The sequence below is a fragment of the Halichondria panicea genome, chromosome 1 (genome assembly GCF_963675165.1).
Source record: "Halichondria panicea chromosome 1, odHalPani1.1, whole genome shotgun sequence".
NCBI classification, from domain to species: Eukaryota; Metazoa; Porifera; class Demospongiae; order Suberitida; family Halichondriidae; genus Halichondria; species Halichondria panicea.
Window position 1 is genome coordinate 3,335,679 of NC_087377.1, and position 24,176 is coordinate 3,359,854.

Consider the following 24,176-nt stretch of genomic DNA (forward strand, 5'->3'; position numbering starts at 1 on the left):
CATTAATTATCTATAACAGATAAATGGTTTTATAATGAGCAAACTATCTAGTTGCTTTCCCTCAAGATTGCTGCAAAGGGGGTTCATTGAAATTCTCATAATACCCCCTTTGTATATAGATCTACTCCCACGTTTACCACAGGTACTTAACAGCTCTATTAACTCAGACGTATGTTTCTCTTGCATGCAATGAAGCTTCTTATAGCTGTGGCTCTGTTGGTTGTTGGACTCTCTCCTTGCCCAGGCTTCAGTCAGACCAGTGAGGGCTCTGGACAGACCACTGAGGTAACAACTGAGGCACTAACTGAGGCACCAACTGGTGCAACAACTGATGGTAAGTCACTTACTGAAGTGCATGCATGAGATTAATGAAGACTACCTAAAAATGTATAACGCTTATGGCAATCATGCATTGCTCATCAAAAGCAGTATATCTGGTATTATTTTGTGTAATCATGGAAATTTGTTGACATCAGATTTCAGAGATTTACAAGGACCATATCTATGGGGTGCCGTTTGTCTCAAAACTAATAAACAGTCAATGTTTACCAAAGAGGTCGATGTTTACCAAGGAGGTCGATGTTTAGCAACCAAGTTGATGTTTAGCAACCAGGTCGATGTTTAGCAAAGCTACCAGATCACACAATGTGCAGATATTAGGGCGTGGTTTCTTGTGATACGCCTTAATTAGAATTGTGCTAGAGATGAATGCCGCCCCTACTGCCTAATTATTGCCAGTGCTATTTTCATCTTCAGAATCTACTATATAAGTAAACCGCTGTTTGTAACAGCAGTAGTAAGTAAGAGCAATGGCTATAACATCTTGCAACTAGCTAGCACATTAAGTATCACAAGAAACCACGCCCTAATATCTGCATTTTGTGTGACATTGCCAGCAATTGCCATTGTATTTTGGACACTATTGTTCTAGCATCCTGTCTAAATATTTGTTCTATTTATATGAAAATTCAAATATTACTCAATCATTTTAACTACTGCGGAAATAAATGCTACTATAGACTATTGTAGTGCGTGCGCAAGATCTTCGCTGAACTAGCTACGTTCACTGCACTGGTGCTGGTGAGTAATATTATTGTTTACCTGTTGGTTGAGCTCATGTAGACTTCTGTGGTAGATTCTATCCTGTGGCAGATCTCTCTAGTCACTGTTACAGGCCGGTACAAGTAATAACAAAATACTGAGCATGCAGTACTGCCAGCTCAGTATTTTGTTATTACTTTTACCGGCCTGTAACAGTGACTAGAGAGATCTACCACAGTAAATAATTATATAGAACAGTACAGTATAGTAGTGAGTTCTTAGTCATATTCTTCTCAGTCCTGTTCTAGTTACAACACTTTTACTAAATTAAATTTAACTTTCTTTCTTGGCTCTTTGTTGTCCGCTTCTTTTGTGCTTTCTTCTTTTGTATTTTTGGCTCTAAATCCTAGCAACGTGTAGTCTGGGTTTAAAACTTCTGACACCTGGACATCGTATGTTTGGCTGAGCCTCACAACTTTCTTTAAATAGTTCTGGGCCTTTTTCTGAGACCCCATCGGAAAATAATGTGTTCCAGTATCATCTGCTGTTGTAAAATAAAATTGTTTTCCCTCAGTTCCAATCTTTACTAGCGACCCAATAGGAAAGGAGTTCCTGTGGTGTCTGATCTCTCGTAAGTCGGAGTCGATGTAGTACGGGTACGGGTGGAAGTGGCAGCAATTTCCCATCTCAATTCTTTCTCTGTTCTTTTTTGTATAGTAATTTACTGATTCACATGACAGTAATAGCATGCAATCAATGGTAGTAAAGTGTGTCAAATGAATAGAGATAAAATCTTTATGGTCACTAATTATTAATCTTCCAGCAGACCTGTTCATGCAGATCGACCTGTTATGGACTCGTCAAAGAGGCAACGACCTGAGAAAGGATACTATTCCTACCTCCATAATATAAGCTCGGCTGACATGGACTTATCTAGCATGCGGGAAGCACGAGATGTGAGAACCACTCTGAGCTGTAAGTCTGATGACAGTCTGCCAGAAGGGGTCTTCCTTGTTGAGAGGATAATTCATCATCGACTAACTAAGGTACGTAACATTTTATGATATATAGCCCTATACGATTGATTCTATTTCTAGGGGAAAACGGAGTATTTGGTAAAGTGGGCTGGTTACTCATTGGAACAGTCTTCATGGGTCGCTAAGGAAGATGTGACTGTCTCTACTATCCAGTAAGATTATTAAGTATGGCATGGCAGTGCACTGTGTATTACTATATATCTGCACATTTCCCCCCTTTCAGATCATACAATACACCACAAGCACCACATACCGAGCTTATAAGCGACGCAACAAGAAGATTTGTTCTGTCCATTCAATGTAGTTTAAATTTAGGTACTGTAAAATCCTGTAATTTAACTATAGATTTCCGGCTAGATGTATTTCGTTACCTATTTAAAGATCGAGGAACCCAAATGACCCGCGGAAAGCTCCAACTTCAACAAACTGATTTTAACGATGAATATTTTATAGGTAGTTGGTATATTTTGTATGATAGATATGGCAATGGCTGCACAGTAGATTTTCCTATTGTAGTATGTCCTAGAATTAAGTATGGACCGAAAACATATAGAAATAGCAATGGTGAAATGTTAGAGTCACCTAGACTACTATCTGAAATTGTATGTGTAAATCTGGTGAAAAAACGTTGTTGATCATTTTTAATTGTTAATTGTTAATGCATGCATGGCCCAACCTGAGCAGCCAATACGCACTATGTGACTCATAACTAACTGCTTCAGGCCAATTCTCTACCATAATGCTTTTAATGACTCTCAAACAAATGGCTGGGTCAACACGCATCCCGACTTACAGCTAACCTTGTCAGCCTTCCATTAGAGAGCACGGATTTGCCTACAATTATACATAGACTATGTCATAGTTAAAGCTAGCACCAGATTTAAACATGAACGAATGAATGTAAGACATAATTAGTCACATAGTCATTCAACATTAAGAGAAATGGTTTCTAAGCTAGGACGGTCATGAGCATGATAAGAAAGACATTCCTTAATTACATGGGCAAGTTCAGTTGACTTAATTACAATGGAGTTCATCTTCTTCATTATTCTACCTAATGAGTATATATCGCTCTGTGTGCTCTGTAAAACAAGCCCATCACGGAGGTCTGGAGCTACTTGAGTGTGTTCTTTTATGTAAATAACTTTCTGTTCCTCGGTCAGGCAGTACTTCTTAGCATGCTTTTCTTTACATGCCTTTCCAAAATCCACAATACATGGCCGGATACATTCTAACAAAGTAGTCCCTAATACTACGTTGTCTACTTTAAGATCATTGTGAAGAATACTCAGCTTGTGCATGTATGATAGACCATCACAAATTTGGATCAGTATTTGCATCCATGTCTTAGGGTTTAATTTAATTTCGTTAGTCGAATACAAGGCAGAATATAATGAAACTTGTTGCTGCTTCACGCTTACATTAGACATTACTAAAGCTCTCCTGGTGGAACAAATACCAAAACAGTGTGGTATATAAGGGCTGGAATTTAATGTAAGTAATATACTGGCTTCATGCCTAATCGATTCGATTGAGGAGTCGGAAGTAAATGTTTTGACACAGACGTCAAAACACTCTTTAAAAATCATACGAGAGCATGTTCCAAACCGACCATTTCCTATATGAACATCACCACCCCCATCTGCTAAACATTTCTCACTTATCTCTGGAACTACAGTAACTCCTCGCATAATATCAGCATTCGTACACATTCTTGGAGTTGCCTTGGGTAGACTGATTGCACTCGTCTTCATGGCTGCTGTTAGTAACTTTAGTGGTCGTTGGTGACTGCAGGATGTTCCCAGAGTTCCTGTCCGTAATTGCTTAGCTCGATACACGTTGAGTTCCCTGTATGAACAATATTATTTACTGGCTGTTAATCAGCAACTTACAGTTTATAATCTATTGCCTTCTTCTTCCAATTCTGAACATTTTTCTCGGCACATTCAAGGCTCTTCTTCTCCATACACAGCTGCTTGCCAATTTTGTCAACTCTAGCTTTTCGATTGAGCCTCTTGAGCTTGGATCTTGAGAATGTCTCTTTCTGCTGGTCAGCCATTTTGTAATAAGTCTAAGAGAACCAGAGGTCGCAAAATACCCGCCATAATGCATCTGAGAAGTGTTATCATGCTATTGAATGAGTACTGTGGTTAATTTAGTGGGTGATAACACCCGCAGCCTATTCACCCACCCACTCATATTGACATGGCTAATTAATTTTGTTACATAACAGCTCAAGGGACCTTTTGTTCCATTATCCCGGGCCTCCTAGCTATGGCAGTAAACAAGCAGTCCAGAAGAGCAGAGAGCCTGTCCATCACCATCTCAAATTCAGCAAAGAAGTACTCTGACTTCAGCCACACAGAACCACAAGTACAGCCAAACTTCTCTCTCTCTATTCCTATCGAGTTGCTGCATCATTGGTACATGAACAAGAAGGCAGAAGAGACATTCATTAGCTTAGTTAATAGCATGGTAACAATAGTTAAACTAGCACAAAGCAATCGTCTGGAGAAAAGGCTTGCAGAACAAGCTAGCAAGGTAGCAAGAAGGATACGGGGGCTAAAAGGAAGAAGGAGGTATGCCGTACTTGCTGGAGAATACAACCTCTTCGTGCTTGATGGAGAAGCAGAATCGTATTCTGAAATTGAGCAGCAACTATCCACTGAATCTCCACAGCCAACAACAATCCCCGAAACAAGTAGACCTACCACAGCACACATCAACAAAGGCAAAAAAGTTCACGAGGTATCACCACGACAGGTAAAACGAAAGCTAGCACACTGTAAGAGCTCTGCAGAGCAAGCGCTTTGGTTTTGTGAATCATTCGGTCTTCAGCCAGAATCTTTAGAGCTACGCAAACAGACAGGATCTCCCATCAAATTCAATTTTTTATCTAGCCCATCTCACAAGCCACAACATCAAACGCCAGCTCTTTCACCAAACGATTCTGCGAGGGTACAGCAAGCTCTTTATGTACTTGACAGGTTTGCTGTGAGTGATGAAGCTTATCATGAATTGAGCGTCGCATCTGATTTACCACCACTGTACCGAATCAAGGATGCTCGCCTCTCAATTAACAACTCTCTCGACATCCGACATCTCGAAGGTCCTTATCCTGGTGCTTATAGACCACCGAAAGCTGCAATCCAGGAAGAGCTAGCTAAGATCGTAAGTAAAGAAGAAATTATACACTATTATTATGGATTATTATTTTAGGTTCATTCAGGGAAAGCTATCACCCAACCAGTAAAAGTAAAACTCAGTGGTGACGGAGCCAGATTCACAAGATCATCCAATATCATACTTCTCTCATTTGCATTTCCAGAAATTCAAGACAATGTTTTATCAGGCATGGGTAAGCTTAACAATAAAAATATTAAACGAGAAAGTGGTGAAAATATTTTTATATTGACATTCATACAGGCAATCATACTTTTGCTGGCCTAAAAGCCGAAGAGTCGTATGAAACAATTAGTTCAGGACTATCTGAGGTATTGAAGGAGTTGAACGACATCATTTCACACCCACTACTCACTGTTGATGAAACAGAGTACCGCCTTGAGTTTTTCCTGGGTAGTGATTACAAGGTGAGAATGTATAGTTAATTACTGACTATAAAAATTGCATTATTAGTTTCTTTTACTGAGTATGGGCCTCAACAAAGCAACCTCTATGTACGCTTGTGTCTGGTGTACCATTAAGAAGGATGAAAGGTATATCTATAATTATTATGCTTAAACCTAGCTTCCCCATTTGCCGCTATATAGGTGGGATATGTCAAAGGATAGGGCTGACTACACCGTAACAAATGCAAGAACATTGAGTTCCCTACAAGCAAAAGGCGCACTTCCCAGCAGTAAACCAGCAAGTGTACGACTAGGATCAATTACAACACCACTACTGAACATAGAGCCAGACCATATAATACCCGATGAGCTACACCTACTCCTACGTATAGCTGACGTTTTAACAAGAAATCTCATTCTAGAGATAGTGGCATCTGCTAAACAAGACAGACAAGGAAACGCACATATACTCACTCACCTACAAACACTACAGACGATCGTTAAAGACTGTGGTATCACGTTCAGGGTATGGGAAGCAAGGGGTCCAGATGGCAAAGCTTCTGGACATTACGAATGGACATCACTGCAGGGGAACGACACCAAAAAGTTTCTGGAACGTCTCCCAGTGAGGTTTGCTGACCTACTGAAGGAAGAAATTCAAGCTAAAATGGCCCAACTTTGGACAGTGAGTACTAATTAAATTTCCCTTCGCATTTTACAAACATAATTATTTATATGGTCTGGCTCTATAGGAATTTCTCTCTTTGTATAAGATGGTTTCTAGCTGGACTCCACCTCCCAGTGAAGTGGTTGAGCAAAAGGTATAGTGTTAGTTTACTAGTAGGGAGAACCATTGTATCTAATTTACTATAATCTATCATGATAGGCGAAAGACTGGATAAGGCTTTTCTTGAGCTTGAAGCACAAGTGTCAAGGGTTTCAGGAAAAGAATATTACGCCCTATATGCACACACTGGTCTTTCACTTCCCTTACTTTATTTCAAAATACGGAAATGTCAAGATGTTTAGTGGACAAGGTGAGTTCGAGTGTAAAGAGATAACATTTTAATCACCTTTTTCTCTAGGGGTGGAGAAAAATAATGATGACGCCAAGAGACACTACTTCTCCAGTAATCTGCATGACCCAGTGGGGGAGGTTCTGAAAGCTGAAGCGAGAATAGACGAGACATCACAATTTAAGCGAAAGAAACGAAAGTACATACGAAAAACTCCATTAGATTTAGTAGACATGAACAAACAGCCACGACTTGACTCTGAATCATGATTAATTCTACCCAACATAATAATATAGTATACTATATATCCTGATAGATTGTAGACATTTACTATCTTCAAGTAAATGACTGCTAGCCTATACTTACTTGCAGCCATATACACTCACTTTACATTGCTGGTACATTGCGATTAATGGGGAATTCCCCAAATTAGTGGCTCTACGCAGCTCTTGGGTATGTGTAGATAATGCGATACGTCATTGATAATTGTGGATTTTTTGACAAAACTGGACACATTTTGGAACCGCTTAGTCCACTTTATATCGAGCAGCAGCCGCTTTAAGCAGCAGAGTAGGCCGTATATTTTTGCTGGCAATCGGCAAAAATGAAAATATATGTGTAAGAATGCCGCAAATCAAACACAAAAATACAAAATAATCAAATTTTACAATACAATACACAAGACAAGCGCTGAAACATTGATCAACAAAAGCAGTTAGGGAACTTATACAAGCTGGCTGGCTAGCTTCTTGTGGGATTCCAAGGTTAGCTAAGGTGTATTTCTTCTTCTTTGTATCGGCAAATCAACTGAAAGTAGCTCCCTACAAGGGAAAAAGGGAAGCATAGCCTTTGGTCTCATAAGAACACATATAAAATCATACCGTAATATACAGAAAATTACTAACTGATTTACTGACATATTTTAATTGGTGTCCAGTCATTGCTGGCAATGGCTGGTAGCTTTGCTAAACATCGATCTGGTTGCATGCTAAACATCGACCTGGTTGCTAAACATCGACCTGGTTGCTAAACATCGATCTGGTCTCTAAATATCGATCTGGTTGCTAAACATCGATCTAGTCTGCAAAGATCTGGTTGCTAAACATCGATCTGGTTGCTAAACATCGATCTGATAAGCATAAATTTGTCTCTAAACATCGATCTGGTAGGTAAACATCGACCTCGTTGGTAAACATCGACTCTTTATTAGTTTTGAGACAAACGGCACCCCATACATATCGATACAATTACTACAATTGCAAAATTTTATACGGTAAACAGTGTGCTCATGAATATTCATTATAATGATTTTTGTGAAACTATTGAAGCACACATGATAAGGTTATCATTCTGTATGAAAAGGCTTCAAAACATTTCAGTGGAAGCTTTGAGCAATCGTTACGTTTACTAGAAACAACACAAACTATAATTATAGTATACATTTTAAACTTCCAAAAAAACACTTCTAGCTCTGTGTTCTTGCTCTTTTATACTTCTCCATTCCGGAGGCCGACTCTAAATTTTTTTTTCTTTCCAGGCCAAGAAACTCTCACAAGATAATAATATGTATATAGACTATAACGGCGGTCAGAGCTAAGGAAAACAACCTCTTGCGAGCTTTTAGTATAACCTTTTTTCGAAATATATCATCTTCGAGTCGCCCTGCATAATAGTGAAGCTATAGTATAGATTGTATACCTAAGCTATCTAGTCTATTCGAGCCATGAAATGACTACTGCGTTTCAGCTGGACTTCCAGCTCATTCTAGCTGCTCACGATCACTAGCTCATGAATAATTAATGAGCAAATGGTTTACCGTAGCCTTAAAGCTCCACTTTTAATTTTCTACTATAATTATATATATGGAATCCGTTTTTAAAGTTCTCTGAGTTTGCATGATAGCTTTGTTTAAATTTACTTGGCATCCCTCGTAATTATTTCAGCACTTCAATATACAGTGTTGTAACATGCAGTCTTACACGGCTGATTTCCCGATCAATTCATGATCCAACACTCGGGAAAACGCAGAATTCTTATGAGGGCCTGGCATGCAAGCCTAGCTTATTACACAGTGCATTAATTAAAAACAGACACAGCATAGTCTGTAGTCTAGTGCGTGGGCTAACCACAAAGCTATACAACATGAATGGACCAAGTAGCTTCTTAAAGCCACAAAACAAACCAATTCTTAGAATGCAGATCATGTGCAGAATTGACTCATGATTTACAATTATAGTCATCATTATGCCTCGATGCGCATGCGCAAGCGAGGTATACGGTAGTGTGGTTGTGTGTTTGTGTGTGTGTCTGTGTATCTGTGTGTCTGTGTGTGTGTGTGTAGACTGCTACAGCTGCTCAACGATCAATGGCTTCTATAGTCATGGATTTTAATTCGTGGATTTGCAAAGTAATGCTTCGTTCTCGAATTATGCCTAGTTTTGCTTATACTTGGAATGCCATTGCAGCCTTTTCAGAAGAGTCAGTGCGTAGCAAAACTTGTTCACCAAATGTTGCTACTCTACTTAGTAGTTAGCTCTGCACCTGAATGCTAGCTATTGGTAACTGCAAGTGAGAAGAGGGCTACAAGGCTCTGCTGATGTAGACATCAATTTTAGACTTGAACTTTCGGCATCGATCGTTTTTAAACAACAATTGTGGTCGATCATTACCCACTCTTCGAGTTTCCCTGTGATTCTGGATTCTGCCTGAATTAATTATGCAAAAATGTTCATCATGTTATGTGTGTATATAGTAGCTTTGGCACCTCCGCGGTGCTTTCATTTATGGTCAGTGATGACTGCCAACCAATTTGGCAGAAAATATGGTCCTACCGTAACAAAATTGGCCCTTATAATTGTATTAGAGGCCATTAGGAATTCATTGAGAAATTCTCTGAGCCTCTTCCGTCTACTGGCGCTATTGTTCAGTATATATAATTATGCCTCGGTGCGCATGCACAAGCGAGGTATACACTATGGTAGTGTGTTTGTGTGTCTGTGTGTAGACTGCTATACATGCAGCTGCTCAAGGAAGTGCAAGTAAGAATTTCTATATAGGCTTCTAGTCATGTTTACTAGGATTTGTATTCGTGAATTTTCAAAATAATGCTTTGTTCTCGAGTTATGCCTACTTTTGCCTACTTGGAATGCTATTGCAGCCTTTTCAGAAGAGTGCAAAACTTGTCCATCAGGCATGGAGTGTTGCTACTCTACTTAGTAGTTAGCTCTGCACTAGAGCGCTATAGCTATTAATTGGTAGCTGCAAGAGTGAGAATAAAGCTGCAAGGCTGATGTAGCCATTCATTTTAGATGGCATTGATCGTTTTTTTAACAATAATAATGGTCGATCATTACCCACTCGTTGAGTTTCTCTGTGATTCTGCATGCAGCAATTATAAAAATGTTCATCATGATAATTATAAATTAATTTGTGTATAAAAGCTATTGCTATAATAGCTAGTAGCTTTATGTTATGTAGCTTTGACACCTCCACCGAGGCATCAGCACCCGCGGTGCTTTCATTTAATTATGTGTTTGATATAAAATGTATATGAGGCATCAGCACCCGCGATGCTTTCATTTAATTATGTGTTTGATATAAAATGTATATGCACTGCTATGAATTATGCATGTTCGGTGCTCTTTCTTTTATTAATAGGATCCCTTAGAATTGACAGCGTCCTTATCGATTACAGCTATGAGAATGTCTACATATTCATTTTCATACTTGACAACCAGCTGTTTGATCGTGATGCACCGTGCTTTTTGAACCAACTTGTTTTCAGAAATACAGACACAAATGAAATCTTCCAATCAGAATACCTGGGTAGTTGCAATTACTTCGATGGCTTTGTCATTCGGATCACTATGAATCCTAGAGATCATCTCAAGCTAATTTTGGACGAGTTTATTGACACTAACTCTACTACGCCCTTGGGTTTGGAAATGTACACTGCAGATATGCTTGGAGCTCCGTTCCACCTTCAAATAGAACCAGATGACGCTGTTAAGTGTAACGTGACATTGAACTTGTATTCCGATGTAAGGATAAGTGACATTGATTATTGGATCGATGAGGGGATTCTTTTGATTCATTTCTATACGTTCATTGATGTTGCGACTGTCAATGCTAGCAAGCTATCATCACTCTCTCGCTCTTCTTATTACCCTCGGGATACAAACAAAACTGTTAACATTAATGGTGGTGAAATACTGAACCAATCGCCTGGCTTAACATCATCTGTGGCCATTAAACTGACTTCTAGTGATCACAATCTTCTTGCAAGCAAAGGAATATGCACTAGTACTGGTAGTAGGAGATTCATTTACGACTGTTACCTTGGCATAGAATCGGGATTTGCTGCTGCGTATTATGGAGCAGAATTCAATGGTGGTTATCGTGTCTACGGTCATTCTGTCTATAATATTCGAAGAGCTGCCACAGGTGAACAGAATGTGTTATAGTAGGTGCACTTTTTATTTGATGATAATTATAACAATCTCACTATAAACATTTACTCTGCAGATTCTGAGGCAGTGACTATGTCTATTCAGCTGGAGTATGTCGGTGGATTGACTCTGAACTTAACCCTCGGTTTAGGTCAGCCATTCAGTGTTCGCCGGTCATATTTGGCTATGGACGAGAGGATTATCAGGTCAGGCAAGAGAAAATGTTTAGATTAGCATTGTTTAATTCCAGAACATGCGTGCTTACACAACACCCTCTCCCTCCCCCTCCATGCATGCACAGTGTGACGTGTACTAGCAGGGACACTAATGAACATGTGAACCCCATGCTGGAGATTGACAATGGTGCAGTGCCTATTCCACCTAACTACATCCAGAATGATTGGCCCAGCTTTACCACCTTGAATGCACCCAGGGGGCTAGCTGAGTCTGGTTTACAAGGTTACTACACGTGCAAGACAGAGGGAAACACTTTCCTCAGTCCTCACCTTCTGCATTCCAGTAAGTACTGTAAAACGTACTATAATCATGCCTCGGTGCGCATGCATGCGCAAGCTAGGTATACGGTAGTGTGTTTGTGTGAGTGTGCATGTGTGTGTGTGCAGGGGCGTAAAGCAGGAATTTTAGGAAGGGGGGGGGCTGAGCTGAAAGGGTGCAAAGCACCAGAAAGTGATAATGTAGCTGATCAGTTACTTTGCTGGCTCTTCATCAGTACTCAGGCTGGCAGTACTGGAGCTTGGCAAGCTGGCACTAGAGCTTGGCAAGTCAAGTTGGCACTAGATCTTGGCCTTGAGAAGTAGTGGTCCAGTTTCTGTGACATAGTTGCTGCTCTCAATCAACCTCTGTGGTAGATTATTAATCAGTTGCACAGTGCATTGCCATGTGCAAGAAATAGTTTATAGCCACACCTGCTTCAATTAATAATTATTTAACTGCATGCTAAATTAAAGAAGCTAGCTAGCTAGCTTAGTTACGCAAGACCTCGATTTAAGGGACCCTCCAAATATGCGACACCCAGAAGCTTCAGCAATTTTCTGACCTCTAAAAGTAGCGACAGCTGCGTTGACAATTATTTTTTAATGTCGCGTTTTAAATAGAGGTAAATGTAGCCACTCCCTATCCTGAATTGTAGCCCACTGCAGTGTTTTTAAGCGGCCTGAAATCGAGGCAAGTAGACTCTGTAAAGTTACCTCCAATTAGATACGACCCTCTAAATATGCGACACCAGGACTTCAATATAATTTTTCAACCTCCAAAAGATGCGACCTCTGGCTTCGTAATTGTTAAAAGTGTCGCTTTAAATTCGAGATCTTACGGTACACTGAAGAATCAAAGTTACTAGTATAGTATATAGCTAGCTCTTGGACATGCTGTTTGTCTGCCACTAATCTATACCAGTAATTCCCAGGCTGAAGACAGTCATCAGAGAAGGTGGGGCTCTTAGTGTGGTTTTTGCAGAGGAAGGGGGGCTCCAGCCCCCAAAGCCCTGCCCCTCCCTACGCCCCTGCAGTGTGTGTGTGTGTGTGTGTGTGTGCGTGCGTGCGTGCGTGCGTGCGTGTATGTGTGTGTAGACTGCTACAGCTGCTCAAGGATGAATCAAGTACAAGTAAGAGTTTCTATACACTGTAAAAAAAAAAGTGCGGTGAGCACACTAAAACCGTCGCATATAGCTAGCACACTTTTTCAAAAAAGCGTGCTATATGCGACGGTTTTAGTGTGTCCACCGCACTTTTTTTCAATCATTTTTTTACAGTGTAGGCTTCTATATAATTAGTCATGTTTACTTGGATCGATTCGTGGATTTGCAAAATAATGCTTCATTCTCGAGTTATGCCAGTTTTGCTTACTTGGAATGCCATTGCAGTCTTTTCAGAAGAGCACGTATAGCCAAACTTGTTTACCGAGTGTTGCTACTCTACTTAGTAGTTAGCTCTGCACTAGAACGCAAGCTATATAGCTATATTGGTAGCTGCAAGAGTGATAAGAGAGCTGCAAGGCTCTGCTGATGCATGCAGCCATTAGACTTGAACTTTTGGCATCAATCGTTTTTAACAACAATCATGATGGATCATCCATGATGGTCCATCATAATGGACCCACTCTTTGAGTTTGCATGCAATTAATGCATCATATGAGTGTATAAAAGCTTTTAGGTTATGTAATTATAGCTTTGGCATCCCCACCGAGGCATCAGCACCTGCGGTGCTTTCATTAATAAAGTTGCCAGAAAATGTTTTGAGTACACAAAATATAGAAAGGATATTAATATCATGTTATAGCTTTAGAATTGTGCTTCATTTAGCATGTACAGAGCATTGTATCATAATAATTATTATAGATATGAAACGCCTCCGTGAACGGACATTTGGACTGGGATGACGATTGCGTCGGATAGTATTAATATAGCGGTCTATATAGCTAGTATACGATTATTGGTTACTGCATGAAAGTGTGTCTAGTGCATGTGTCTCTATAGTTGTTCCAGCTCTGAGAGTGTCACTTAGATAAACTGATATAGATCGAGTTGACAATAACAAGGATGCACTTTACATGTATTATAGATCCAGGATTTATGTATCTATAGATAGATTGGACTATAATTATGAATGAAATGACAATGCTTTGGTTGTTCTAATAGCTGATATAAAGTAGAGGCTTTGACGTGGACATGTGGACATCACATTCTAGTGTCATTCTCAAGTTTCGTCCGTCAATGAGTGATTTCCTTAACTTCTTTCTTTTGGCGAGGCATGCATATAGTTTGGCTGCAAAACATAAGCTAAGTCAAGTATGACATTGTAACTATACTGACTGTAATACGAACGAATAATATCTAGCTATAATTTTCAGTTATAATGGTTAATAATCAACAACAAATTCATTGAAAGCGTGTACATTTTGAACTTATGATCAATACAAAATTAGTAGACCCGGTGAAAATGTCCTACTATTCTACGCAATATAGACTAAGTAGAAGTCAACTGACACAAAGAAGGACATGCACCTGAAAACCCTTCAACTGTTTGTAACCAGGGAGTTAAAGCATACACATATATATACAAGGTCAGCACTCACTGGCTCACTGTTACACATAAAATAAACACAGAAATCCTTTTCAAACAGCAGATCAACTGACACAGTTATTACAAGAGTAAATACAGCGATTTTCAGCTCCACAAATCAGCTACAACGCTCTGGCTGAAATAATCATAACTAAAACTTACTTTACAGACCTATATAGTAAAGCCAATCACAGTGGTAGCACTTTTCAGCCTGCAATCGTAGATTCAGATTCTTTGCTTGCCAGTACCAATAGCTCTTAATTCATTTATGGTAGCTGCATGCGGGCAATCATCCTTCCAGCGTTTTTTATGCATGCATGTCCATGTCATTGTATGTATGTACTCATGGCTTTGTTCATTAGACAACCTCTGCAAAAAAATTGATGTGCTGAAAATGAGTCTGCCTATCCTGTTGGTCAGTTACATTCTGTTTTGGCTTTCTCTCCATTCAGATGGTGTTTACATATTTTTCTACCAAGGAGCCTCTGCTACAGCTGATGTGCATGAAGACATTGTACTCCGCTTTGCACATGATGACTTGTATGACAGTCAGTTTTCAAATTTTGGCAATCGGTTCTATGTTCTTAATGCTGCTGACAGATATAACGAGGTACCTTTTGAGTACCGTTTCGAAACAAACACACCATTTCCGTACCATGCTGAGCTGCACATCAACAGGACCCGGTTTGATTATGAGGGAGAGTACTTCATCGCATACGATTATTATTCTTTACGCCCACATTTTATTATTGATGTCAACGGTAAGTTCTAGCTCTATAGCAAATCAGACCAGATGTATAGTTGTACCATAGCGCCTATAATTGTGTATCTAGCTATAGGATTTACTGTGTTACTTAGCTACTTGCATTTCTGTTTCAAAGAAGCTTCCCAGTACTGACACTCTAAATACTTTTTGACGGAAGCAAAACATGCATGCTTCGAGGAATTAAGCACTGGGGTGCTTTTGAGATTTTCATGGTGTATTTATTAAACGTAAACTAAAATCTTTATTGGAATGAACTTCGCTTGTGTGTATTTCCCACAGAACCTGAACTCACTCTCTACCCACCGGTCTTGACTGTACTCAGCTCTGACCCTCCCGATACAACCGCCTCTCTCACTTGTACCTCTGACAACACAAATGTTCCTGTGCTGTTCTCCGGAGATCACACCTCACTGGGTATCACGACTACCTACCTGGATGACACCAACAGCTCTGTGAGATTGGACTTTGAACTGGACAAAGACCTCATTGAAGTGCTAGATGGAATGGAGTTTACCTGTGAGGCCAGAGATCCAGATGATTTAAATTCCACTGTGTCAACGGCTAGCTCCACCTTCAGGAAAGTATCAGGTAATTATAGAGGGAGAGAAATAGTATTTGCTGCCTTTTAGCCTCTGCATGACATCAAAGGAAATGCAGTGGCATAATTGTACTGTAGAAAAGGGACATTTTAATTTTGAGACACTCACTAACCATGCACTACTTGTGAGACAGGAGTATATTCAAGTGGTACCTGATGCATTTCGGTATGGTTTCGAGTGGGTTTCTACTCAGTGCCATGTAAGAGTAATTATAGTTGACTATGTATAATTATGCATAATTATTGCAGCTCCTCTGTCTCTATTTGCGATTAAGCCTGACAGTGATCGCAAGCAAGTTATGGATGGTGCGATGATCAATACAGCCAGCTCATTTGAATGCCTGTGGCATATCAATCCTACAAGAACGGATATCAAGTCCATCCCTGGGACATTGCTCTGGAGAACCAACCACTTGGAGACAAAAGTAGAAATGGAGTTCACTTTAGACGCTAGTAGTAAAGATTTTATAGTCACTACACTCGAGAATGGTATCACTCTGAATATTCTCGGTGATTTCCTTGGAAGTGTTTCGTGTATCTATGGCGATGACAGTGTAAATATCAACGTTGCCACCAAAGGTAAGTGTGTAGATACTCTACCTTGTTCTAATTGTCTATCTTCACCACTATCCTAATTCTTACTATCCCTGACCTCACAGTCAGTCGTAATAGAACTATATAGCACATATATAGTATACTCTACTTTGCTTTGTTTGTCTATCCACCTTCTTCTACACTATATATTATCCTAATTACGTACCACTATCTCCAAACAGTAATAGAACTAGCACTGCTATAGTATGAAGCGTTTGACCCACATTTATGAATTTAAAGTGAGCCTCTCCAAGTTTAAATGCTCATCCAATTTCTCTCTTCAGCTCTGGTGGAGGGTGTCGACTTTATTGCTCCCATCTTCCCTGATGATGCTGTGGAATTGTTTGATAGTGATGATGGATGTTCACAGCGGATTTACTCGAGCACTGGCATTCCTTTTGGAGCCTCAGCTCACCAATACGCTCATGTGAGTTGAAGGTATAGGTATAGCTCTTAAATGCATGATCCACGCACACACTAGCTCTTGCAATGAATGCATGCTCAATATTATAGTCTTCATGACTGTATTACTGTTTGTGCTTTCTTCCTGCAGGTCTGCACGAATGGCATGTTGACTGTTGGCACTCCACCTCTCTTTCTCGGCACAGCACAAGAACGATTTCCTACATCTGATATCAGGATCAGCCAATCAAATTTGCTCGCTCCATTCTGGAACGACCACGATAGCCGAAACCCCGCCTCTAAAGTAACATACAGAGTGTACAATAGTGCTGCCGGTGATCCAGATATTATGTATGTGAAATCTTTTATCTCAAATCATGTCGATGCTAAAGAATTTGGCAAGTTTGTTCCCACCTGGATGCTAGTAGCCTCCTGGAGAGACGTTCCTCCGTATCCTCACACTGCAACAGACAGGGGAAGAGTGAGTGCTGTGTGTGTGTGCAATTACTTGGGTGCCAATGAATTTGAAATAGCACAAATTGTTTAAGCCTCTGAATAATGATATTTGTAATGTTCTGAATGGTTTGGAGCATTCACACTGTAAAATGGAAGGTTTCCACTACTGAGAGCTAGGTTAAGTACTAGCAATTATTAACAAAGATTACCTTTTATTGCTTATGAATAGTAATCAGTTGAAACATTATTATTTTTGCTTATCCAGAATTCGTTTGAAGCCATTATCATAACTGATGGTGTGGTAACCTTTGCTGTCTACACGTATAACTGTGATGATCTGCAATGGGGTGAGTCGCAGGATGGTGACTATTCTACCATCGGCTACAACATCAATCCAGCCTCGTTTTTTGGTAGTGATAGCAACGAATTGTCTTCCTTCCACGATCATCGTCTTTCAAATCTTCCCATAAGCGAGATGATTGCATGTTCCAGCCTTGCTAGAGGATCACGTTATCATAATGAGGTGTATTTTGTCGGTCAGTCTAGAGATACCACGCAATTGGCACGTGCAGAATGTACCAGCTCTATCAACAACGATACCTTGTATAGTGACATAATCAATGGAACCACACTAAAGGATGGATGCCCTTGCAACTCAGCTCAAGCATCAAGGGATTTTGCCTTTCGTTTTATCAACATGTTTGACTTGACATTGGACCTTGTATATGCTGAGCAATTCTGTGTGACTCCAAGCTTCAACCATACAAACACTATTCTCTGTTGCTATGGGTAAGATCGAGGGTGACTTTTCTGAGCCTTTTATTCATACTATACTCATAGGTAATTTATTGAATTATGACTCTTTTAAATACATGCAGACAAAGCAGTGGAGCTCTCAACAATGTTGGTGGTGTCAGTGGAGTGGTGGCGTACAGTCCTAGCTTCTTCCCAAGAGAGTTTCTTGATAATGATTACAACTTGCGTCGCAAATGCAGCATAGGAGGTGAAGCTGACACATTGTACAGGACTAGACGACCTCCAGTGACCTGTGCCACTTATACCCCACCAAGAAGAAGTGAGTATAGAGAAATTTCTTAGAAAAATATGGAGGAGGGAATCATGCATATAGACTTTCTATCATTTCATCCACTAAGCCGAGCCAACTAACTGTTAAGTCACACCTTTTTGCCCCAATATGTGTACACAAAATATTACTACACTATTGATAAGCAAGTTTCTTACTATTGGACAGTCCTAGCTCGACATTATGAACATGCACACATTCTGTCCTAGCTCACACACACACATGCACACACACACACATACACACACAGCTTTCTGTACGGGTGATCCTCATCTCACCAACCTTGATGGAGCTAAGTTCACATTCAACGGTTGGGGAGAGTACATTCTACTGGAGTTGGAGACTGATGACACCACGTTCTGGGTGCAAGCTCGTATGCAACCAATCACAGATTCTCTGGCTACTGAATTAGGTGGTTTCGCTTTTGCGATGAGCAGGGACACTCCTGTTGAAGTATGTAAGAGGAATTGAATATTAATGTGCTTGTAGCATTTTATACTTGTCCTATATCTATTTCACAATGGCTATTCCCTCCAACAGATACGCCTGAATGCAACTAGACAGCTTGAGATCCTAATCAGTGGAGAAGATGTGACTGACCAACTGGTCAACGTCAGCTCTTCTATATCCACTGATTTCTATTCAGTGTCTCGAAGCAACTCCAATTCCATTCTGGCTACGTTCCCGAATGGAATGGGATTAATGGTGAATCTTTCGAGCATGCTCACTTTCACAGTCATCATCCCTGATGCCTTCCGTGGACTAACTAGAGGTACATAACATTCATACCTTGATGGTCAGACGTTGCATAAATTAGGTTACAGTGTATAAATAAAGGGTGATTTTGTAAGGTGTAAGTTGGATATACAGTTGTATGTGAACAGTGTATAAAATTATAATTATTGTGTTAAACAGTGCATATAAATGGTGATTTTAAGGTGTAAGTTGTTCGTATTAGGATATACAGTGAGGTTAATATATTCATTGGCAGTTTGTTGCAGGAATGGTTGGGAACTACAACGGTAATGTCACTGATGATGTCGTATTCCGAAACGGAACTATGGTGCCTATTAGTGAATTTTCCTTTCGGATACTTCATCAAGTGGGACTGTCATGTGAGCTATATCTGAGTATAATTAATTAGCTACTGCCTCGCGATCCATAGTGTATGTGCATGTGTATTTTGTTATATTATTGACTGTTGTGATCACAGGGCAAGTGGATGCTTTGGAGTCTCTCTTCACTTACATTGAGGGCTTGACTGCTGCAGACTTTGCTGTCCTTGACCACGATCCACCCTACCTGGATGAAGCGGTAGCCAATGCGTCAGCAGAAGTGCTTAAAATGTGTGGAGACAATGTCGAGTGCATTTTTGACTCCATAGAAACAGGGGACATCAATATCGGCCTTGAAACCATGACGATGATTTCCATAATTGATGAAGATGAAAAGCTAGCATGTACGTTAAAATTACGTTAATAATGAGGTAATATAGATGTACATATGTGGTTGGGCGGATAATTATTGTTAATTGCCTGAGCTGCACCGCGCCTGTCGTACCTCCTCTGATGTGGTAGCCACGCATGCAGACATGACTATATAATAGTGTAGGAAGTTCTCTAGATTAGAAGCCCAAAAGTACTGATTTAGTATCCCGAGCGTATAGCGAGAGGTACTATAAGTGGCTGAGGCTTTCTATAAATCACATGGACACATACAAAACACTCATTTAGATACTAGTGCGCATGCCCAAACCTTGCCCTAGCTCGATGCTTGACTACAATATAATTACGGAATACTAGTCAGGGGCGTAGCCAGGGGGGGTGCTAGGGGTGCTCGAGCACCCCCAACCAGCCTGAGTCAAGTATACAAATCATAGAGAAATGTATCTGATTGTCCAGCTGAGCACCCCTTCTCTTCCAGATCTTGCTGCAGTTAGGCTGTTAGCTAGCTAGTATAGCAAGGAAAACGATCCAGTCTCTAAACTGTGAGCTATTCTGGTTTAAATCTATGAACTAGTTCTCTTTTGTGATCGTGGCCAGCTTCTCTATGCAAATAAAAGTTCAGCCACGCCCTACTTGGCAGATAAGTTAATGATGATGTCATTAAGAAGAGGTGTGGCTTCCGGTCAACCAAATGTCGGCGCTTCGCGCCCTTACCCCTTTCTTTAAAATCCTGGCTACGCCGCCCTTGTATAGTATACCTGCTCTGAGGCATTTTTCCTATGTACTTCCCATGTAGATATATGATCTTCTCAAATAGTGTCTAAAACCTTTAAACTACTTACTACTGCTAACAACCAACGTATAACTTTCTATACAGCCAACTTCCCTCCCCTCATCTATGGTCCTGACAGTCTCTATGCTACGCTGGGGGAAGAGGCTGTACTGGTGTTCAATGTGACTGATGACAAAGGCAATATCAATGTTACACTGGTGGATGGACTGCCAGCTGGGGCCACTTTACTGCCTACCCCTAAGGGCAACTATACGGTGGAGTACGCCTTCAGGTTGGAACTTAATGCAATTGCCGATGTTTCTCTCGTGTTTTTGGCCACTGATGAGCTGGATGCTGGGTCAACTCTGGAAGTGCAGGTTTGATGGGTTGAGTAATGGCTATAGTAAGGTTTCATTTGTTTTGAATTTCCCAATAGGTTGTGATCTGTGCTTGTGAGAATAATGGCAACTGCACACTGGAGGGAGTGGTGGACCAGAGTGCCAGTACTGTCGTTTCCAACTGTATATGCCCTCAAGGTATGATGTAACGTATAGAATTGGAGCAATTCATTGCACACAAAAATACACTATTCAATAGTAAGCCCAGTCAATACTATTGTATGCATGTGGTACACTGCTTCAGGTTGGGAGGGTGACTTCTGTGACGCTGACGTTGATGGCTGTGCCAACTTTGACTGTTTCATGGGTGTGGATTGTGTGGACGTCCCTGCTCCAGGAGTGGGGGCCATGTGTGGTCCATGCCCTCCAGGGTATCTTGGAGACGGGTCGAAGTGCGCCGGTAAGCTATTCACACCCCCCCAGGATTTCGTATGCTGTATTTAAACGCCCTTCTTGATTAAACGCCCATCTCATTTAAACGCCCATTGTAAAAGCTGTCTTTGTCAATAAACTCTCCTCTTAAATAATCGCCCATGTATGGGGCATGGCACTGTGGGTGGAGCTGAATTAGCTCGTGGAACCAGCTGAAATAATGGCAGCATAGAATAAATAGATACTGTTTATGATGGCAAAGAGGACACAGAGGGAGAAACACCACTCCTACAACTTACAATTGAAGCTGAGAGCTGTGGCAGCAGCCAAAGAGAGCATAATAACTGCTGATGAGCAAGAGTTTAAAGTAGACAAAACAATAAATACCCGTTTCGAATAAGCGCCCATCTTGTTTAAACACCCCCTCTACATGCAGATGCTGCTAGGAAATACGGTATGTATGTTCAATGTATGGTCAGCTTTGAGAGCATCCATTCTTGTACGGGATCTCTATAGACTTTGTGTAAAAGTAACTTTAAAACTGATTTAGGCCTATAATTATAGTTCCTATGGCTTACTATGATAATTTGACAATCTATCATTTTCCAGATATCAACGAATGTAACGGTACTAATGGCTGTACTCAACTGTGCGTCAACCAACCAGGAAGCTTCGAGTGTGCCTGTTACCCTGGTTACGAGCTCGTCAGTCAAACACAATGTAGAGGTAAGTGAATGAGTTATTTCGAAAGTGACCTTTGATGATTGATAACTTTAGTTATAACAATGTCCAATTGTACACAAGTATAGCTCTTTAAATTTGCTTGTACCCAAATCGTTCGTGATTGCTATGGAAAACACTCTTTATCCCGTTTGCATATTCCTTCAGACATTGACGAGTGCTCATTGCTCAATGGTGGTTGTCATCAGATCTGCACCAACTGGATTGGAGGGTTTGATTGCAGCTGTGATGAAGTTACACCATCAGCACTGACAACAGAACCTGCCAAGGTACGATCACTGCTATCATAAACTTCCTCTACTACTTTAAATTCTCTTTGAGATTTTATTTCCCTCTATTCTATCTCCTACAGTTGACCCGGTAGCGATGTGTGATGCTAGTAACAGCTGTGCCCAATCATGTGTGAGATTATCCGGAGTGGAAACCTGTAGCTGTTTCCCTGGTTACGATCTGGCGTCCAATGGGATCGGCTGCACAAGTGCGTTATTAATTTGAATCTGTGCTTTGGGAACAGTATAGTGTGATGGTCCTTTGAAGTATCCTCTCACAGATATCAATGAGTGTCAGGAGAATCCATGTGAGCAGATCTGCATTGACTTGGAGGGAGGTTATGAATGTTCGTGTCGTGAGGGATACCAGCTGTTGCCTGGGGGGAGATGTACCGGTGAGAGTGTGTTGTGCAATAACAATTTTGACCAGTTATAATATAATTATCACTGTATATATTCTGTACAACTGTATAATATACAAATATTATAGTAGATCTGTTTTTGACGCTATAAAGTTTATAATGAATGATGTAATTATGACTCAATAATTATCTTCTTATCTCTTTCCATTCACAGATATCAACGAGTGTTTGGTGGCAGCTCTGGACATATTTGCGACTGACCTTTGTGAACCCTCTATGTTCTGTGTGAATAGTGTGGGTAACTACAGTTGTGAGTGTCTGGCTGGTACACTACTAGTGGAGGGAGTGTGTGAAGCTGGTAAGTTCTTTGCAGTTGACTGTATGATGTATATCAAAACGTTTGAGTGTCAGTACGTGGATTCAAATTAATTTTCCATTTAAATCGTGGCAATCAAGATGATAAGTGCAAGAATTCAGTGAGAGCTCTGATACTACACACGCACACACTCACACACATGCACACACACACATATCAGAGGATGTGCTAACCACCACTGCTGCACCACCAGTGACGACTGTGACGACTGTACCTGATGATACTGATACTATTCCTACTGACGCTATTCTTAATGCCGTTGTCGTAGAGATCAACGGATACATTCCTTCCACGGTAATAATTTACAACTAATACAATAAATATGGTGTCTACAGTTATTTTCCTTTCCCTCTAGTTCACTCCCGAGAATCAGAGGCGCTTCAGAGAAGCCACAGCAGATGCAGTCAATGCTTACTGTGAGGACAAGGAATGTCTGGTAGCATACCCTCAGGCAAGAACAAGGTGAATTGATTGATTCATCACTATATATATACAATGAGGTTATAAGCCTGTACACTTAATTAAGTGGGTGATTACAATGTATCCTTACCCCGCTCAGGAGAAACACTCTCACGGCTGACAATCTCTACATTGCTGACATCACTAGTACTGGAGATTCTAGAGTCAGCTTCAGCTTGTATGCTCGTTTAGATGGTGGCATCCTCAGCGGCAGTGTCTTGGCAACGGCTGTGCTGGTAAGAGTCATTCCTTGTCATGCATACGAATATGTCACTTAATAATTATGTATATGGGTGTATTTGTCATAATTTAAACCCCTCCCCTATAGGACCACCGTGACGAGTACGCAGCCCTAGGCTTTAATGTGGCTAGTGTACAGCTGCCTACGGAATCAACCACTATTCTGACAACCAACCAGATCATTGGTATAGCGGTGGGAGGTGGTCTTGGACTAGTCCTAATACTGGTCCTTCTTCTGATTACTATCACATGGTGAGGCTGTATACTCGTTAATTTGTGTACCTCCGTGTATTTATCAGATGAGCAGTTAAAAAAGAAACCTCAAATGCTGATCTATAATTATTATAAGAATCATTCGTGAGAAAATGATGATAGACTAAATAGCTACGATATTTAGTTCAACATTAATTTTAGTTCAACACCACTCATGATCATCATGCATGATACTATTCCCTTGCAGTTGTTGTGTGAAGCATCGATCAGGACAATCCAAGAATGGAGGAGACCTCACCAATGTTGGCACTAGCCTTGACCTGAAGCCAGTACCCCACGAGGGCCTCGAAGAACAAGCCGTGGGACTAGAGTCTGAGCAGAAGGAAGGGGATCTCGACTATGAGAGATATAAGACCATTACATAATCTAGTCTTAACA

At 40.6% G+C, this 24,176-nt stretch overlaps 5 protein-coding genes and 1 long non-coding RNA gene across 7 annotated transcripts in view; 5 read left to right on the top strand and 1 right to left on the bottom strand.

Annotated features, from left to right (window-relative positions):
- LOC135334430 (uncharacterized) overlaps positions 1-24,176 on the top strand; it is an 81,348-nt gene that overhangs the window by 7,178 nt on the left and 49,994 nt on the right. The window contains exons 8-22 of one of the 2 annotated variants that reach the window (XR_010394283.1): positions 16,434-16,576; positions 16,703-17,032; positions 17,273-17,796; positions 17,886-18,082; positions 18,342-18,544; positions 18,632-18,863; positions 19,093-19,206; positions 19,305-19,550; positions 20,414-20,685; positions 20,745-20,844; positions 20,951-21,106; positions 21,688-21,804; positions 21,967-22,088; positions 22,172-22,297; positions 22,370-22,483. Coding sequence is in view for 1 of the 2 variants with exons in the window: in XM_064529589.1 (XP_064385659.1) it covers positions 16,434-16,576; positions 16,703-17,032; positions 17,273-17,796; positions 17,886-18,082; positions 18,342-18,544; positions 18,632-18,863; positions 19,093-19,206; positions 19,305-19,550; positions 20,414-20,685; positions 20,745-20,844; positions 20,951-21,106; positions 21,688-21,804; positions 21,967-22,088 (2,756 nt within the window). In the remaining variant the exon portion in view is untranslated. Of the gene's footprint in view, positions 1-16,433; positions 16,577-16,702; positions 17,033-17,272; positions 17,797-17,885; positions 18,083-18,341; positions 18,545-18,631; positions 18,864-19,092; positions 19,207-19,304; positions 19,551-20,413; positions 20,686-20,744; positions 20,845-20,950; positions 21,107-21,687; positions 21,805-21,966; positions 22,089-22,171; positions 22,298-22,369; positions 22,484-24,176 lie in introns of those variants that run through there. The other variant, XM_064529589.1, reaches the window with a different exon arrangement.
- LOC135342586 (uncharacterized) lies at positions 164-16,237 on the top strand. The gene is made up of 8 exons (XM_064539354.1): positions 164-334; positions 10,321-11,106; positions 11,188-11,317; positions 11,413-11,630; positions 14,644-14,952; positions 15,237-15,545; positions 15,805-16,134; positions 16,215-16,237. The coding sequence occupies exons 1-8, from the start codon at positions 172-174 to the stop codon at positions 16,235-16,237; spliced, it is 2,268 nt and encodes a 755-aa protein (XP_064395424.1). The 5' UTR covers positions 164-171.
- Positions 884-2,718, top strand: LOC135337444 (uncharacterized). Its single transcript, XR_010395110.1, has 3 exons — positions 884-2,087; positions 2,139-2,230; positions 2,302-2,718. It is a non-coding gene; the product is annotated as an uncharacterized LOC135337444 (long non-coding RNA).
- Positions 2,327-4,178, bottom strand: LOC135336502 (tyrosine-protein kinase SPK-1-like). The gene is made up of 2 exons (XM_064532334.1): positions 3,971-4,178; positions 2,327-3,926 (listed from the first exon to the last, which is right to left on the bottom strand). Exons 1-2 carry the CDS (start codon positions 4,135-4,137, stop codon positions 3,002-3,004), a joined length of 1,092 nt encoding a protein of 363 aa, XP_064388404.1. The 5' UTR covers positions 4,138-4,178; the 3' UTR covers positions 2,327-3,001.
- LOC135336483 (uncharacterized) lies at positions 4,353-5,528 on the top strand. Its single transcript, XM_064532298.1, has 2 exons — positions 4,353-5,249; positions 5,298-5,528. Exons 1-2 carry the CDS (start codon positions 4,353-4,355, stop codon positions 5,526-5,528), a joined length of 1,128 nt encoding a protein of 375 aa, XP_064388368.1.
- On the top strand, positions 5,495-7,031 carry LOC135336978 (uncharacterized). The gene is made up of 6 exons (XM_064532876.1): positions 5,495-5,668; positions 5,715-5,794; positions 5,849-6,332; positions 6,400-6,468; positions 6,534-6,684; positions 6,733-7,031. The coding sequence occupies exons 2-6, from the start codon at positions 5,730-5,732 to the stop codon at positions 6,930-6,932; spliced, it is 969 nt and encodes a 322-aa protein (XP_064388946.1). The 5' UTR covers positions 5,495-5,668; positions 5,715-5,729; the 3' UTR covers positions 6,933-7,031.

Excerpts from the sequence above, each read along its gene's own strand:
- LOC135342586 (XM_064539354.1), top strand. The coding sequence starts at position 172 with ATGTTTCTCTTGCATGCAATGAAGCTTCTTATAGCTGTGGCTCTGTTG. Across the intron at positions 14,953-15,236 it reads TTTTATTATTGATGTCAACG|AACCTGAACTCACTCTCTAC; the intron begins GTAAGTTCTAGC and ends TATTTCCCACAG. Across the intron at positions 15,546-15,804 it reads CACCTTCAGGAAAGTATCAG|CTCCTCTGTCTCTATTTGCG; the intron begins GTAATTATAGAG and ends TAATTATTGCAG.
- LOC135336978 (XM_064532876.1), top strand. The coding sequence starts at position 5,730 with ATGGGCCTCAACAAAGCAACCTCTATGTACGCTTGTGTCTGGTGTACC. Across the intron at positions 5,795-5,848 it reads ACCATTAAGAAGGATGAAAG|GTGGGATATGTCAAAGGATA; the intron begins GTATATCTATAA and ends GCCGCTATATAG. Across the intron at positions 6,685-6,732 it reads CAAGATGTTTAGTGGACAAG|GGGTGGAGAAAAATAATGAT; the intron begins GTGAGTTCGAGT and ends CTTTTTCTCTAG.
- LOC135336483 (XM_064532298.1), top strand. The coding sequence starts at position 4,353 with ATGGCAGTAAACAAGCAGTCCAGAAGAGCAGAGAGCCTGTCCATCACC. Across the intron at positions 5,250-5,297 it reads AGGAAGAGCTAGCTAAGATC|GTTCATTCAGGGAAAGCTAT; the intron begins GTAAGTAAAGAA and ends TTATTATTTTAG.
- LOC135336502 (XM_064532334.1), bottom strand. The coding sequence starts at position 4,137 with ATGGCTGACCAGCAGAAAGAGACATTCTCAAGATCCAAGCTCAAGAGG. Across the intron at positions 3,927-3,970 it reads AAGGCAATAGATTATAAACT|GGAACTCAACGTGTATCGAG; the intron begins GTAAGTTGCTGA and ends TTGTTCATACAG.